At 39.6% G+C, this 17773-nt stretch overlaps 1 protein-coding gene across 1 annotated transcript in view; it reads right to left on the minus strand.

Moving 5' to 3' along the window:
* Window positions 1–246: 246 nt before the first annotated feature.
* The window catches only part of CCDC148 (coiled-coil domain containing 148), a 309472-nt gene continuing 291945 nt past the window's right edge, over window positions 247–17773 (minus strand). Inside the window, exons 14-16 of the mRNA XM_040229127.1 lie at window positions 7769–7886; window positions 5187–5327; window positions 247–1133 (exon numbers count right to left, since the gene is read on the minus strand). Coding sequence (XP_040085061.1) covers window positions 987–1133; window positions 5187–5327; window positions 7769–7886 — 406 coding nt within the window. The 3' untranslated portion in view covers window positions 247–986. The remainder of the gene's footprint in view (window positions 1134–5186; window positions 5328–7768; window positions 7887–17773) is intronic.

Below are 17773 nucleotides of genomic sequence, written 5' to 3' on the forward strand. Positions count from 1 at the left end.
TATATATATGGTACTGAGCACACAGCTTGTGCTCAATAAATGTAACTATTATTAAAACTATTTTTTTTAAACAGAGAAAGTTAATAAGGTCTGAGTTTGGGCATAGCCAGAACATATCTAGGCTGCTGCCCAAACTTCAACTAATATTTTCATCATAACCACCAGCATCAGATCTGTGGTGTCACCATCTCCTGCTGTGGAGCACCAGCTACTTCTATCTGTGTGATTGTTTAGAAATAGCAAAAAACTACGCTTGAGTTTTATTTGAATCACTTCCTTTCTATAAAATCATCCAGATATTTAGTTGAGAACAGGGAAATTTTGATAGCATTCTAAATTTTAAAACATTCCTCCCATAGAACCATACAAATGCATTTCCCCAAGCCAAACAGATATCCCTAGGTTTGAACTGCTATTTCTAATTTCTAATTTATTCTTACAGGCTAATTTACAAAATGAAATTACTTGGATGATTGGTTTGCAGTAAACATGGTAAACCAAAATGGTTTCTAAATTTAGAGAAAGGTTGAGTCTCCTCTTAGAATAATGGAGAAATAATAGAAGTATTAATGACAATGAAATATTCATAGTTAAAAAGTCAAATTCTGAAATAACAAGCAGAAATGAACATTATTAGATAACAACAGCATAAATTGTGATTCTTGCAAATGTTTATTTTGAGCTCTTTTCATGGGATAATGCAACCTCCAAAATACAATTACTAAATGATAATATATGTTCCAGATGTGTCATAATTAAGTTTGATAGTCTTTGGAGAATTTAGTACTATTAAACATAAAAAGAGATTGGAAAATAGTGCATAAAATTCTAAAAATCATAAAAGAAAGACAAAATTGTTTTAATAGATGCTATGACTTCTACATCTGGTAATTTGTAAACTTGTAGAAAGTAGTAATTATTATTATCCATATAAATGTATTCAAAGAAAAATCTTGTTTATGTATAATAGGATTTGAGGGTAAACTCTAGATTTTAAATACAGTAGACTCCATATCCTTTCTTGGAGGTTTTTGAGGACTGATTTTTGGTAATATCTCTTTGGCATAAAATGTTTTATGAAGTCCAGCTTCTCGGAGTGCTAACTCAAAACGAAGTCTAGGGTCAGAAATTATCTGTAGAAATAAAATGATATAAATATTATATTTATAAATAATATAAGTAATACAAATAATATAAAATCATACAAATAAATTTACTGAAGTAAATTTTATCATTTAGTTCCATATTTCCGCAAGCTGTATAGTTTGTTTTTGCTAGATGGATGACTAGATGACAATAAATTTTGCATATACAGTGACCATATTCTGATTATTTTTACTGAAATAAAGGTCAAAGTTTTTTGACGTTATCACTTTTCAGTATATCAGTGGTTTCCAACATAAGATGTATAGAGTATTATATACTAGATTAGTCAAAATAAAACATTAAAATTATTTAAAAATGGGATAAAAGAAGCTTACTTTCAGTACTATTATTGATTTGTTATTTATTGTTAGCTGGGATATAAAATATAAGCAACCATTAATTAAAATAAACCTAAATCAAAATCTTGTATATTTGTCTTTAAACAGACATTTTAATTTCTGCATCATTTGGCAGTATGTAAGTTAAGTTCAAATACATGGCTACTACTTGAAAAACACAATCAACAGAACCTTTCTTCCAAGGCCAGATTTCTATTTCAAGCCGAACTAGAAAATGGTTCTATCAATCTGATTCTAAGTGGGAATAGACATATGAGTAGTTCAATTTCTATTTTCATTTATAACTAATTGGGCTTTATTTCTTCTTCTTATGAATATTAATGTCAACAGACACTGTTTGCAATGATAAAAAAGTGGCCACATATAGATTTCAGCTAATGAAGTATTTTACATGAACATTATCCCCCTAGAGGATGGGATAATAAGCTGTTGAAAAAGCAGCCCTCCTTCAAGGAGCCCTTAAACTAACAGAGGTCATAAGAATGTACACAGATAACTACAGTCCATGGCGACATGTGACAGATGCTCCAAGAGTACTAGAACGCATGGGGACATCTCCAGGTGCCAGTGGGACCAGGATGGTCTCGGGTAAGGAGAATAACTTGAGCTAACTTTGAGGTCCGACTTATTCTATAAAGTTGGGAGTGGAGGAGGAAGAGAGATCAAGCAAGAAAGGAAGGCATATGCTAATCTAGAGATGAAATGGGTCAATTTAGGATCAGGGTAATTTGGGTGGAGTACTTGGCACCATTGGGGAGCATTGGAAAAGGACACTTCTTAGACTAGGACTTGAATTTTAAAGGCTTGAAGTCTATGTCATGGAGTCTGGGGAGCTACTGAGGCTGTGTTTGTGTTTTCAGAATGGAACTAATATAATGAGAACTGTTGCATAAGGAGATACATCTGATTATAAGTTCAGGATAAATTAAGGCAGCAGGCAAACAAGAGACAGAGGCACAAAGAGTGCTTAAGAATCTACTACAACTGTCTAGACATAAAGTAATAAATGCCTAAAATTGGCTGGTAGCAAAGAAGAGATAACTGTCCAAAACATTATGAAAGGAAGAATCAATAGAACTTGGCAACTGATCAGATACAGGGACGGGGGCAACGATGCATATAAATGGAGAATAACACAAAATTTGTGTTGGCAAAGCAAAATATTGAGGTCTTAAACTTAGGTTTCTTCTCTTTTGCCTCAAAAGAGTCTTCCTGGTCACTTTCATCTATTTCCAAGGATTTATGCTCCACCTGTGTGCTGTTGACATCCTAATTATCTCCAGGATTCACCATTTCTCCCCCAGCTCCAGATGTGTGATGCTTAAAACATTTTCATAATAATAGTTTTTTCAACATATATCAAGTGAAATGGACATCTGCCTCCCATACTGATGTCCCTTTCCCCAATTCTCCTCCCCAGAGAAAGCCCAGTAGTTTCTTGCAAGCATGTATTAGACATCTTCACCCTAAACCTGACATGAGCAAAGCAATTGCTCTCTCCCTAAGTCTGTTTTTTCCTTCTGTATTCTTATATGGTTAATGGCAGCACCACCTAATGATTATAATTTATTGAATTACTATTAGGTGCCAGACAATATTCTAGGCTGCTGCTGCTAAGTCACTTCAGTAGTGTCCGACTCTGTGCGACCCTGTAGACGGCAGCCCACCAGGCTCCCCCACCATTCTCCAGGCAAGAACACTGGAGTGGGTTGCCATTTCCTTCTCCAATGCAGGAAAGTGAAAAGTGAAAGTGAAGTCGCTCAGTCGTGCCCGACCCTCAGCGACCCCATGGACTGCAGCCTTCCAGGCTCCTCCATCCATGAGATTTTCCAGGCAAGAGTACTGGAGTGGGGTGCCATTGCCTTCTCCGAATATTCTAGGCAATTGACATTTATTATCCTAATCATCACAAAAAACTTACAAATTATTGTTTTACAGATGAAGTAAACAAACATAAAGATGTTAACAGCTTACACAAGTTCACACAGCCAGCAAACAGTGGATGTGGATTTTAATCCAAAGTGTAGGCTCTTCTCAATATCACTTGCTGCCTAGTTTAGAATCACCTTCACTTTCATTATCCTCTCCTCAGCCAGAGCCATACATGCCTCCACATCCCACCCTCTCCCTACGCCGCCCTCCCCTGACTCCACCCCACTTCCATGAGGTCTCCACCATCTTAAAAGAACCCAACTCCACCTCCACCAATTTTCCATTCAGACACATTGCTATAACATGAAGCTTTTATATACTTCACTTGCTTCAAAGTCTCCCCTCTGCTCATAGGTCAAAAGTCTTTAGAAAGTAAGATCTACTATACTTTCCACAGTCTGACCTGAATTTATGTTTGCAATCTTATCTCCCAGCACCCAAGACATACAAGTAAGGACCTCTTTTCACCCTCTTCTGCTTGATCAAACCCTTATTTCCTCAGCCCAGGTACCTGAAAGCTTTCCAGCTTCTGACTTCGATTCTTTACAAGCCCAGATGCCTTCCTGCTTTGACTTCTAGAGATACTATTGCATCTTCTTAACCCCTCTTCCTATGCCCACCCCTACCCTATTCAGTTTTGCTGTTGTTTTTAGTTTAAATTATCTGGAATGACTTCTGTTACTGATGCCAAAATTCCTCAGTTAAGATGGAGCTTAGTTTCATCTTTCCTGCCTTCTCTGACTTCCCATTCAGGGTTGTCTTCACTCCCTTCCTCTTGCTGCTGCAGCCCTCAGCCCTCTTATCAGGGAGGTAGGTGATCTCACTCTAGTGGCATTATTCCCATGCATTCTACTTTCCTTCCCAACCCAATTCCCCTGTTCACTTCCTCCACACAGAACAAGTTTATCTTGTTTGGGATGCAGCCCTGGCACCTGGCTCAGTGCAGATACAGTATATGTTCCATAAATATCTGCCCAATTAATATGTAAATTGTTCTTTTTATTAATATCCCCTAGCAAAGTATGCAGCACATAATAGAGGCACATTAGATTTATTTGTCATTGGATGAATGTATAAAGCTTCCTGTTTTTAAAATAATTAAACATTTAGCTTTTCTTAGATTTGCAAAATTTACAGCTACTTTCTCCCTTAATTTCCGTGATATCCAATCATTCATATGTCCTGGCTCCCTCTTCCATCCACCTAAAAAAAAGCTTCTTAAAATCCCTTCTCTGTTATAGAAACAGACTAAAATGATTCAGAAGCATCTAGAAATAGTTAATCTCTTAATACCTTTTTCCACAGCAAGCATTTTATCATTAGCTCCAATACATTATTTTCTGTTCATTTTAATTTCAGAAAGCTTCCCTCTGCTTTGTCTTATCAGTATCATCAATTGTTTCATTAATGGGATTTATATTATGCACTTAAACAAATTCTGAATATGATAAATATTTAAACAAAAATAAAATATTAACACAACTTTAAAGTAAAATTTTATAAAATTGTTTTAGATTAAAATAATTTCCAGTGACACATTCAGAACATTTTCAAAGTGTTTTGTTCTGTGGTCGCCTATTAACATTTTATAATATTAAGAACTATTCAGTAATTACATGCAATTTATGCTAATATGCATGGTATTTAAATATAAATATTATAAATAATTTGTAACCCAAAATGCATACTTCTACAGTTCTTATCATCATCATGGCTTTTTGCATCAGTCTTGCTAATTTCCATAATTACCTGCTGTTCATTGTATGTATTCAATGTGAAGAGTGGCTTTTGAAGGATAAATTCTTCTTCAGTTCCAATACCCATCCTTGCTTTTGATGCCACTGTATCTGACATCATTCTAATAGGATCAAATTGAGCGACAATAGCAACCTAAAAGAAGATTGGAACAAGATATAAGCTAAATACTTCTGGGCAACATCAGTGTTAATATCCATTAAAGTTAAGAAATGTTATTATTGCATAGTTACAGGTATGAGTAAATTTAGATAAAAATTTCTTCCTGATTCAAAGTCAAGGGAAATTTTATATAGAAAACCTACATATTCAATCACCTTGAAAGTAACCAAAAGTAGAAAACATTAATTTTTAGCCACTAGAAATCCATGGCCACAGTAATGACTCCATGAACCTTTCTAGAAAGTTTAATCTGATTAAGCTGAGTCTAGAGTATATCATAGGAGAAGGCAATGGCACCCCACTCCAGTACTCTTGCCTGGAAAATCCCATGAACGGAGGAGCCTGGTGGGCTGCAGTCCATGGGGTCACGAAGAGTTGGACACAACTGAACGACTTCTTTTTCACTTTTCACTTTCACACATTGGAGAAGGACATGGCAACCCACTCCAGCGTTCTTGCCTGGAGAGTCCCAGGGACGGGGGAGCCTGGCGGGCTGCCGCCTATGGGGTCGCACAGAGTCGGGCACGACTGAAGCGACTGAGCAGCAGCAGCAGAGTATATCATTTATGGGTAAAGTCATGTGTGTTAGCATTATTGAGCAAGATGGGTGAGTTTTCATTGTACTGAGCAACAAGATTTCCAGGGACTGTTAAAAACCATTGTTTCCTCTTCCACTGAAAAACTCCAAGAGTCATTTTAACCCAAATGGCCTTGTGCTTTATGATAATTGAAATCAATCAAACCTGCATCCTAATGAAAAGAAGCCACTAATTTTGTAAATTATATGCCACCATTAATAACACCTGCCTGCTAATTCCTAAAGTCAGGAAATAGCAATAGGAAAATGGCATTTTAAATTCCATTTAGAAATTATAATGACATAACTGGAGGTTGAACATACTTTAATTATTATAGGTTTTACTAGCCAAAATGTATTTTACTAAAGTTCTAAACACTGATTACAGATAACAGGCACAGATATTTCCTCTTTCAAAGGTCTCACAGATGGAAAAAGAATCTTAATCATATGGACTGTGGTTGTCAAAATGATATTTTGAACAAAATGTGTTTAGTAATAGTGACATTAAATTTTGTCCCTAGAAGGCCATGGTATATCATTATTAGCTAATGATTAAAAAATTTAAATTTCATTGACTCTAAGATGACCAGATATATATTCCTATGCTTTGAATTTATTTCTATAATCTGTTTTATCAAAGATGGATACAATATTTGTATGCATTTATACTTCCTTTATATGATTTCATTTAACTTAACTTCCTTGGTTTGAATTCATATTTACATTGAGTAGCTAGATGACTTTGGGAAAACTCTGGGCTGCCTCAATTTTCTCTTCTATAAAATAATAATTCCTACATCATAGGGTTGGGGTAGGAGTTAAATGAGGTAAGACCTAAGAGCATTTAGAAGAGGGCTTTACACTTAATCAATATTCAAAACAGTGTGAACACACATTACTACAAACCTATGAGGCAGGCAGCTGTTGTGCTGTTGTTCAGTCACCAAGTTGCATCTGACTCTCTGCGATCCCAAGGATGAGATAGGTACTATTACTATCATTCTACTTTTTAGAGGAGGAAATAAAGTTTAGGGAGGTTAAGTGAAAGACCTAAGTTTCCTCTGCCAGTAAGCAGTGAGGCAGGTTGTACCAGCTTTGAAGGAAGCCAGAGGGAGTTCTTATCCAAGATTCGATGCTAACTCCCAACCACATAGGAGAGCCAGTCAGTCATTTCCTGTCAGCTAGGAAATGGTATCAGAGAAGACTTTGGAGCTGATGAGCTGTGCTTATCCCTGTTATGTTAATAATACTGAAAAATTACCAAGCAAAACTACTTTATAACATTTCCTAAGGTCTGAAATTCTTGCTCTTGTTGTCTATCAGTACTATTTTCAAAACTTTTGTCTACCTTTATGAGCCAAAGCAATAGGAGGCTTTTATTTCCCCACAAAAACAGTCATTTTAAAAAGTGATTTTTAACCTTTTTGTTGACTGTAGGATATTTCCAAACAGAGGTCCCTTTCCTAGGGAGTATTATCTTGCTCAAGCTCCACCACATTTTTTTTTTAGGAGAGTAAAATCCTTTAGCTACATGCAGGGTTTCACTGCTATAAATTGATACTATTCAGCTTATAAACTAGAGGTAATATGGATGTATTTAAATCTTGGGAGACATTTTGTTAAAGGTTCTGATAAAGTTCTTTTCATATACTAAGAAACTGAAAATAATTCAACATAAATCTAATTGTTCCCAGGAATAAGGATCGGTGTCCCAATTTGGAAAAGTTACATTTTATATAGCAGATGTCATGAACTAAGTCCTAGTAATAATGTTATTAAGAGCACTTAGAAACATTTTTTAAACCACCCATGAAATTCTCCAAATTAAAAACACCTGTTTCCTCAGGGCTTCTAGTCGCTTTTCTCTCTCTTCTTCTTCAAGTGCTTCTTGAAGGGCCACTTCTTTTTTCTCCATCAAACGCTTTTCCAATAATTCTTGTCTATATTTAACCCTTTAAAAATAATGCACAGGGAAGTTAGGAGAACATCACGATAATGTTGGAGATTATATGGACAGCAGCATATGGGCAGAAGTCATCTCAGAAGTGAAATCACTGTCATTTTCTTTTTACTTGCTTTGGATGATTTCTCATATCACAACCATAAAGGATGTTTCTATAAAATATAATTTACAATAATTCTAATAACAACCATGGAACTGCAGGTCATGCGGGCAGGGGGAAACATGGGGTAAAATCCAATTTCGCTCCTTCATTGAAATCATTGTATTAACCACCAGCTGCCACAACTGCAGCTAATCCAACCTGACAGATGACAGCCTCACTCTTGAGTTATTTCAGCAGTCTTCTAGTAAGTTTTAATACAATATGAGATTTAAAAGACTATGTTACTGTTTGAATAGGCCTAATTTTAAAAAGACAAGTAAATAAAATACTATAATATGCCCAAAGTATCTCAATTACTAGAGTTTAAACCAAACTTTATACTGTCACTCATTTTGTCAAGAATACTCTATCTGGATGGATGCGTGTGTTTGTGTTAAGAAACTTTGAAAATTGCACATTGACTGTAGATGGCAGCAACAACATGGCTTTCCCAGAGCATTGTTTCCATCCTCCTTAACAGCAGATATGAAAACCGAGCACATTTAAATACCTGTTTTAATACTCCAGGGTTCACCTGGCCCCCCTCTGTTGCTCTTTTGGGGCAGCCTCCCTAACTCTATTTTTGTCCAAGGTATTATTCTATTGAATTATAGAGATAAGATTTGCCTTTTCAAAAACAGTAGGCACCTGGCTTCTCAAGGTAGAAGGAGGTGTTAGCTCTGTCTTCTATCATTGATGGTTTAGATTGAACTTCCTCTATAGCATCAGGCCTTCCTTGGGGGCTCAACGGGAAAGAATCTGCCTGCCAGAGCAGGAGGTGCAGGTTCGATTCCTGGGTCGGGAAGATCCCCTGGAGAAGGAAATGGCAGCCCACTTCAGTATTCTTGCCTGGGCAATCCCATGGACAGAGGAGCCTGGCAGTCTGCAGTCCAAGTCAGACACAGCTTAGAGACTAAATTACAATGGCATCAGTCACAAATGTACTTTGCCCCAGGCGTGCACACCTATATTTTCCATGGATGTCCCTGCACTAGACCATTTTTATTCTGGATCCTGACATTTACTGAGGTGTTCACTACACATCAAGTCTTGTGCTAAGGGCTCATTCAGACTTCACATGTTGGGGGTACCATCATTTATCTTTCAAGATAAAGAAATGGAGGCATAGAAAGGTGATGAAACTTGTCCCAAGCCTCAACGGCAGAACCTGAAGTCAAACCCAGGTGAACTGGCCCCAGAGCCCATGAACAGTTAACTACCATGTTCTTCTCTCTCCTCCCCTTGACAGCTCTACTCGCCTCACTGACTGATGAATACCTACTTTGTGCCAAACCCTGTGCTGGAAATTGAGAGCACTCTGAGAAAAAGACCGCTCTTAAAGAGCCTGTGGTTTAACAGAGACAAAAGGCAAGCCCAAGAACTAAACAAGGCATACAGTATCTTCAGAGAGGTATAGTAAGGTCCACCCTGGATTCAGAGGAAAGTGAGATGCCTACTTGCTGATTTTGTGAGAAAGACTGGTCGACTTCAGCAAGCACTTTATGGAGGAGGCTGCAGCATCTGAGCTGGCTCTGGAGGACTAGGGTTTGGAGAGGCCAGGAGGCATGGCTGAGGTGTGGCAGAGCGAGAGCTGGGACGAGGGTGAGTCCAGGGAGGCTCAGGCTCTGCAAGTGCACGCTTGGCGTCTGAGAGTGGCTGACTTCTTCAGTTTTGTCCTCTGGGCACCTTGCTTGCCTCACCTCCTCACAGCACTGGGCAGGGAAGGGTTCAAGGTGGCTAAACAGAGTGAGTGGGTGAGCAGTGACAGAGAAGCCCAGAAAAGCACTGAGGGGGCTGAGCCTGGTAGTCACATGGTTCCCTCAATGATCTGCTCTTGGGGAAGAAAACTCTTTAAAACCAGGTTGCTCCTGAGGCTGGCATTGAAGAAGCAGCACTGGGAAAGGAGAGGAGGGAAGCAGGCAGCAGATACTTTAGGAGTACAAAACCCAGAATGGAATTTGGAAAGAAGGTCCTAAGCTTGCTTGATGGCTGTGGCTGTTCTGCCCCGTCATCTCCCATTTCAAGAGTCAATACAACCAGATACATGGATTAAAGAATTCACAGGCCAGATTGCTCCCTTTCTCTGATGGCTCTCTGTCATAGAAAGCTCTATTTCTCATTCCTTCCATTTTCACTAAGGCGTGACACAACTTTCCTAATGAGGTTCTACTCAATTTAAGCACTGAGTACAAGCTAAGGGAACTACTGTGAAGGTTCAATTAAAAGACACCCAGGGATTTGACAATTCTCAGAACTTCTGAAAAGTTTCTCTTCCTTTGGGATGTATAGGTTGCTTTGTCTGCTGCAAACTTTTGCCTGCTTGGTGGAAAAGTAATAGCTCTTTTAGTTAGAGGAGCTTGACTAGTGAGGAAGAGATTCAAAAGGAGAGTGAAGCATTTGAAGCTATTTGGTAAAGAAAGGTGGCTCATGCTTTACTTTGAAGTTCATTCATTCATTCATCAAAAGTTGAGCACCTCTCTGTGTCAGGGGAAGTCAAGGACTTCCCTGGTGGCTTAGACAGTAAAGTGTCTGTCTACAATGCAGGAGACCTGGATTCGATCCCTGGGTCAGGACTATCCCCTGGAGAAGGAAATGGCAACCCATTCCAGTACTATTGCCTGGAAAATCCCATGGACAGAGGAGCCTTGTAGGCTACAGTCCATGGGGTCGCAAAGAGTCGGACACGACTGAGTGACTTCACTTTCACTTTCACTGTGTCAATCACTGTTGTTAGCACTGGACAAAGGATTTCAGTACAGAAGACATACTCCTGTCCTCATGGAAGTGACCGTCTAATGTGGATACAAAGACCCAGGCAATTACGGCACAGGGTAGCTCTTGCCCTGATGAGACAGTGGGGCACAGGTCATGGGAGAAGCACCTTTGCCAGACTTGGGGCATTCAGAGGAGCAGCCACCAGGAGGTGCTCTGAAATTCAGATCTAAAAAAGTAGCAGGAATTCTTCAGAGGGGGAGAGAACAGAAAGAATGTTCTAAGTAGAAAAAAAAAAAAAAATCATATGAAGGCCCAGAAGGTAAGAGAGCATGGTATGCTTGAAGAACTCAAAAATATTTGGAATGACCAAAAATGAAAATTGTAAGGTGAGGAGTACCAAGAGCTGAGGCTAGGAAGGCAAGGGAGGACAGGTAGTGAGGACTTTGCAAGCATGAGGGCTTTGATCAAGGCAACACAATCAGAAAACTCTCTCCTGTAATGTGGAGGATGGATTGCTAAGAAGCAAGACCAGAGAGACTTAATTCCAATGCAAAAAAAGCTTTCCTGAATTAGGGCAGAGGATGGGTGCTTATAGGAGTTAGGGGGATGATACAGTCTTAAAATTTATGTAGAAAATAGAATAAGTAAGCATTATCAGTGTTTTTTAAGGGAAAGGGGGAGAGAGAGAGGAAGCTAAGGTTTCCATGCTGCCTGGTGAACAATGGCATTCCTCTCTAAAACTGGGACTTAGAGAAACCAGGGAGAGAAGGAATTAGGTTGAGTTTAGCCATAGATCTGCTGTCATAAGATCTGAGCTGGAGAAATGGATGGGGATCTTTATCCATGGCATGGGACTGAGACTGAGAAACAGATAGCACCTATCCAGGTACTAGCACCTATCCAGGTACTACAGTGTAAGAGGAGGTGGCAGGCCTAAAACCGATTCCAAAGGAAACACCTATTTTTTGGGTCATTTTTTCTATGTATGTTTTCAGTATTTATAATTTTATATTATTCACTCATGCATTGACTGGGTGTCCACACTGTGCCAAGTGCTGTTCTAGGGAGGATGATCCACACTGATTAAAAAAAATAAATAAATAACAAAACCCTGTTCTCACACTTTCAATTATAGGCATATATTTTCATGTATTTAGAAGTTTAATTTCTTTTCAAAATACCAATTTAATTTCCCCACTCTGCTCAACCCAAGGAAGGGGGCAACTTTTAAGAAGGGGACAGAAAAGGAAGAAACTAGGAGAATGAGGAGAAATTGTGGCAAAGAAGAGAATGACAATGGAAATAGCAATGTCTCATGCTAAAAATCAGCTCTAATCTAAGATAATCATTGGATTAAATAACAGGGAGCCATTGGCAAACTTGGCAGTAGAGAGGTGGCTGAAGAATTAGCAGTAGATAAGGAAGTAAGAGGTAAGAGAGACATCGCCTTCAGTAAGGCTGATGCCAGTGGAGCGGAGAGAAGCAAGCTGGGGCTGGAGGAAGCTGATCACAGTTGCATTCGTTCCAAAGTGATGACCAAGGTGACTCTGACTGTTGGGAAGATTGGCCATGGGAAATTTTAAGGAGACATACTCAAAGCCTTCATTCTTAGAGATGCCAATGTTTAAACTCAAATAATAATTCACTGTAAAAGGGGAAACTCTTGGTACACCCTCCTTTTCCCAGTCTGGATGGAAAAATGTCTTTGCCTAGAGAGAAGTGATGCAGAAAAATTCCTGGGAGAAAGCCAAATACTCACATATTCATGGGGAAAGAAAATAGCAACAGTAAAGTCAATCACTTGGAAAATTTTCCACATAAATACCTTTAGCCATTTGAAATAGCAGATTTTCTCCAAATTAAACTGTTGCTATGAAAGTCAATGTCAGGAAGTGGCAAAACTCAATAGTCTTTAAGCTGTGCACTGAATTCCCAAACAGGAATCCTAGGTTCATCTCTCAGTGTGTTTCATGCTCCCTGAGTTGACAAAGGTTGAGAGTGCCGCAAAGGAGGCCTTTTCTACTCCTCTTGGGGGAGGAGAAGCATCATATTGTTCAAAAGCAACAGCTGTTGCAGAACCAGGCAGAGCATTAACAATAATCTGAAAAGGATTTTGTTTACGCTTCCAGACCTGAGTGTAGTTGAAGGGACAAGAAGCTTTCATGTAGAAATGGAGAATTTATATATCATTTTGGAGATATTTTTATATGTGTGATGCATTCAAAGAGAGGAGTTGCTGTTGTTGTTTAGTCACTAAGTCATGTCTGACTCTTTTGAGACCCTGTGGACTGTACCCTGCCAGGCTCCTCTGTCCATGGGATTTCCCTGGCAAGAATGCTGGAGTAGATTGCCAGTTGCCATTTACTTCTTCAGGGGATCTTCCTCACCCAGGGATTGAACCTGCATCTCCTGCATTGCAGGCTGATTCTCTACCACTGAGCCATCATGGAACCTCAAGAGATGAGTATACAAATGCAAATAGTTTGGAAACATCATGAACTTCAGTGACACCCTCCTTTGCTTCAGTGAAACTAGCAGTAAGAACCAGGCAAAATATTAACTTCAAAATTTGACCTCCCTCCTATCTGAAGGGAGACACAGAAAACTTCAGTCTTAAAAGAAGCTACAGGAAACTAAAAGGGGGAAAAAAGACTTCAGAATAATTTTTTGCTGACAGTGGCAGGTTCTACAGTTTGTTTTTTTTTTAACTTAAGCAGTAAATAAAACAGTATTAACAATACATCTTAATTAGGTTACACTAACCAGTATGGAACTCCCACCAAAAATGTTTCAGGGAAGTAATTTGCCCTACTGAATTAGAGGCAGTTTCCAAACAAATCTGCTACTTCATTTTTAGGTAATGTGGCTTACTCAACACTGAACAAGAAATCTTTAACAGGCACACGCTGGAGGTGCTATTGCCAGAGGGGATTGAACAGCAGTGCAGCATAGTGAACCTGTTTCTCCCTGCTGGGAAATCCAGTTTTGGCTTAAACCCCACTCAGAAAGTTGTTCTTCCCACCAAGCAAAGAGACACCCCCATGAGCTCTATAGGACTCCAACAGGGAGGAGTGTGCAGATCAAAACATAGGCAGGCCAAGTGGCAGCACTTGTACAAAGGTGGAGAAGCCAGCCCACAGGAAAGAAGGAAGAAAACATAACAGGTGTTCACATTGGCCAGCATCACCCCTCCAGTGGTCAGGACCATGAGATTCTATACTCAATGAGGGTTCTGGCTAAGGGCATAAACAGAGACCAGTTCCTGCAAATGTAATGTGGATCCTGATACAAGGCAGTGACATCCTGGTACAGATCAGCATGGGACAAGAACAAAGAGGATTCACAGAGAACCCACAGAACCAGAAGGAGATGAACCCAGGCCAGCCCCAGACAGAGACTATTCTTCTAGCTCAGAGTGCTTACTGGTTCCTTTGTGGGGTGTAAAGGCAAGCTCTTGTTGGAACTTATCTTTAATTGATTAATCCAATTAGTCAACATAGAATTATTGGCAAACCTACTATGTGCCAGGTACTGCCCCACAGGCTTAGGATATAACAATGAAAAATAAAATCCAAACAAGATCCCCACTCTTAAATCGTACGTTACTTATGGTTTGTTGTATATAAGCATGCCTAAATTAACATCCTAGTAAAATACATAAAATTGTTTTATTAAATTATTTTAAGTTTATCACTAAGTCCTAAATTAGAGAGCTTTTTCTTATATTGCTATAGCTCGATAGTTCTCAACTATGACTATCATTAGAATCACTGGAACTTATAAAAACTTCTGATGCCAGGGCCCCACACCACACTAATTACATCAGAATCCGGTTTCGGGGCTCAAGATTGGTATTTTTAAAAGTTCCTCAGTGATTCCGATATGCATCCTGGTCTGAGCACAGCACTGCCTGGCCCAGTGGACCCTTAATCCACACTAGTGTCAGGATCACCCGGAGGGCTTGCTTTTATTTTTTCATATTTGTCTGGGCTGGGTCTTTGTTCTGCATGGGCTTTCCTCTAGCCGCGGAGACCTGGGGCTGCTCTCTGGTGGTGCACAGGCTTCTCAGGGTGGCTTTTGTTGCAAAGCACGGGGCTCTAGGGCATGGGCTTCAGTAGTTGCACCTCCCAGGCTTAAAGAACACAGGCTCAGCAGTTGCGGTACACAGGCTTAGTTGCTCCGTGGCATGCGGGATCTTCCCAGATCAGGGATGGAACCCTCGGTCTCCTGCATTGGCAGGTGAATTCTTTACCACTGAGCCACCTAGGAGGCCTCGGAGGGCTTGTTGAAGCTCAGATTCAGGAGTAGTGAAGTGGGGTCTGAAAATCTGTATTTCTAGGAAATTTCCAGGTGATGCTGGTCTAGAGACCACACTTTGAGAACCACAGCACAAATAAATATTTAGATTAAAGGAAATCTACTTGCTTATTATTAGCAAGACAAAACTAGGTGCATATCACTACCTAGATCAGCTTCTTATTTCTGGTTGCATGTGCTAAACATCACAGTTATATGCCTCAGGATTGATCCAAACTGGAAGTTTCTGCTTTTGTGCTACTGACATTCATGAGCAGAAACTTTAATTTGTGTCATATTTTAGATTCTACATATAAGTGATGTCATTCATATTCCATTGTATACACACACACACACATATTGCCACATCTTCTTTACCTATAAAATAGAAATACACTCACAGACATAGAGAACAGACTTGTAGTTGCCAAGGTAGGGGCAAAGAGGGAGAGGGTTGGCTTGGGAGTTTGGGGTTACTAGATGCAAATGGTTATATAGAGAATGAATAAACAACTAGGTCCTTCTGTATAACACAGGGAACTGTATTTAGAATCCTGGGGTAAACCATAATGGAAAAGAATATGAGGAAGAACATACATATGCATAACTGAATCACTTTGCTGTAAACCGGAAACTAACACAATGTTGTTAATTAACTATTCTTCCGTTAGAATAAAAAAATAAAAAGCAGAATCTTTCAACTCCAACCTATCCCTTGGCCTTAACACATATGGATGACAGGTGGTCCTCCCAGGCTTGGGAGAGCAACAGTGGCTATCTCTGAACCTCTTTCCGTCAATGGACAAAAGACTGGGATATCCTGACAACAGGAAACCTCAGACTCCTGGTGATATTTAAAGGGTCTATTCAATAAAATCAAAGCAGGAAGAAACAACTTGAAAGCATTTGAGCAATGAACCACTTCCCTTGGGACTAGTTCCTGCAACTCTGGGGCTGGGGGTGGGGGTGTAAATATTTTTCATACTGGAAGTGAAAACCCATAAATGAGAGTGATATACATTTTCCTGTTGGCTGTAATCAGTTCCAACCTAGCCATCTGAGTTCACTTGAGTTGGAAATGCAGAGATACAAACAGCTGTGAAACAAGGACTTAAACCTGGTACTCCAGAGTTAAATATAGAATAAGATGTGAGAGGGTTAGTGAAAGAATGTTATAAAAATAATTTTGGCCCTTGCTCCAAGTAAGTGCACAAAGGCATTTCTGCCACACTTACCTCCTCTTTCTGAACAATTTCTAAGTCTTTCCATCTAGTTTTCAGTAATCCTTTTATATCCTCACATAGTCTCAAAATTTTCCTAGAATACTCTTTTCCCAATAGCATTTCAAGTAGGGTATAGGAAATAAAAGATGCATTGTCTATGGAGAATTAAAAGCAATAAATAAAAGCTAGTCTTTTTTTTTTTTTTTTTTTCTGGTCTTTTTAATCACTATGTATCAGCAAGTCTCAACAAAGTTAAGAGATAAAAACTCCCTCTACTGGAGCATGCGTTCCTATCTCACTTACTCAGTTGCCCCTTTCAAATGTTTCTCTTAATTGAAAACCAGCGCTTCCCAGGTGATACTACTTCCATTGCTACCTATTTACAATGGAGAGAGAAGAAAGAAAGCATTTTCCTGGCTCTCTAACAATTCCAGAAAAGTTTTACCCATTGACTTGGGTTAGATCATCCTGTTTCTAATACAGTTCTTGGGATCAACCACTGGCTTCCCAGGTCACTGCCCATATTTACTGAGGGTTTTTCAAAACTCCACTCTTCCAGTTCCTTGATCCTGAACAGCATATGCTTTTCCCCTCCTTTAACAGCCCACTCCTTAGACCAAACTTGGAGCTTGGCGTCACCTAAAACCTTTGAAACTGTGGATAATAATTATCAAATCCACTTTACCTGCCTTCACTACTCAAGATCATTTCATGACTGGCATGTTCTCTCCAAGCTGCATGGAGCCTAAACAATAAGATGTTTGCCCGAGGTGCTCTCCAGGAACTGGGAGTCCGTTCTGTCTGATTTGAACTGAAGGACCACCAACCCTCCAAATGAGCATGCTCGAGTGTCCACTAGGTGACTTTTGACATCAGAGAGCTGAAATCTTGACCCTCAGATGGTGCTAAGCATCTCCATTTTGGGGTGTGCAGAGGCCTGTAACTTAGTTACACCTGAGGAGAATGCTGATTACCTTTTCCCAACCAGCTCTCTCCATGCGCCCTATACTTCAGACCACCCTGCCCATCATGGCAATGGAGAAGAAAATGGAAACAGGGACAGGCTTTATTTTCTTGGGCTCCAAAATCACTGTGGATGGTGACTGTAGCCATGAAAGACACTCACTCCTTGAAAGAAAGGCTATGACAAGCCTAGACAGTGTATTAAAAAGCAGAGACATCACTTTGCTGACAAAGGTCCAACTAGTCAAAGCTGTGGTTTTTCCAGTAGTCATGTATGGATGTAAGAGTTGGACCATAAAGAAGGCAGAGCCCTGAAGAATTGATGCATTTGAACTATGGTGTTGGAGAAGACTTTTGAGAGTCCCTTGGACTGCAAGGAGATCAAATCAGTCAATCCTAAAGGAAATCAACCCAGAATATTCATTGGAAAGACTGATGCTGAAGCTGAAGCTCCAGTACTTTGGCCATTTGATGCAAAGAGTTGACTCACTGAAAAGACCCTGATGCTGGGAAAGATTGAGGGCAGGAGGAGATAGG

The sequence above is a fragment of the Oryx dammah genome, unplaced genomic scaffold (assembly GCF_014754425.2).
Source record: "Oryx dammah isolate SB20612 unplaced genomic scaffold, SCBI_Odam_1.1 HiC_scaffold_27, whole genome shotgun sequence".
Taxonomy (NCBI): domain Eukaryota; kingdom Metazoa; phylum Chordata; class Mammalia; order Artiodactyla; family Bovidae; genus Oryx; species Oryx dammah.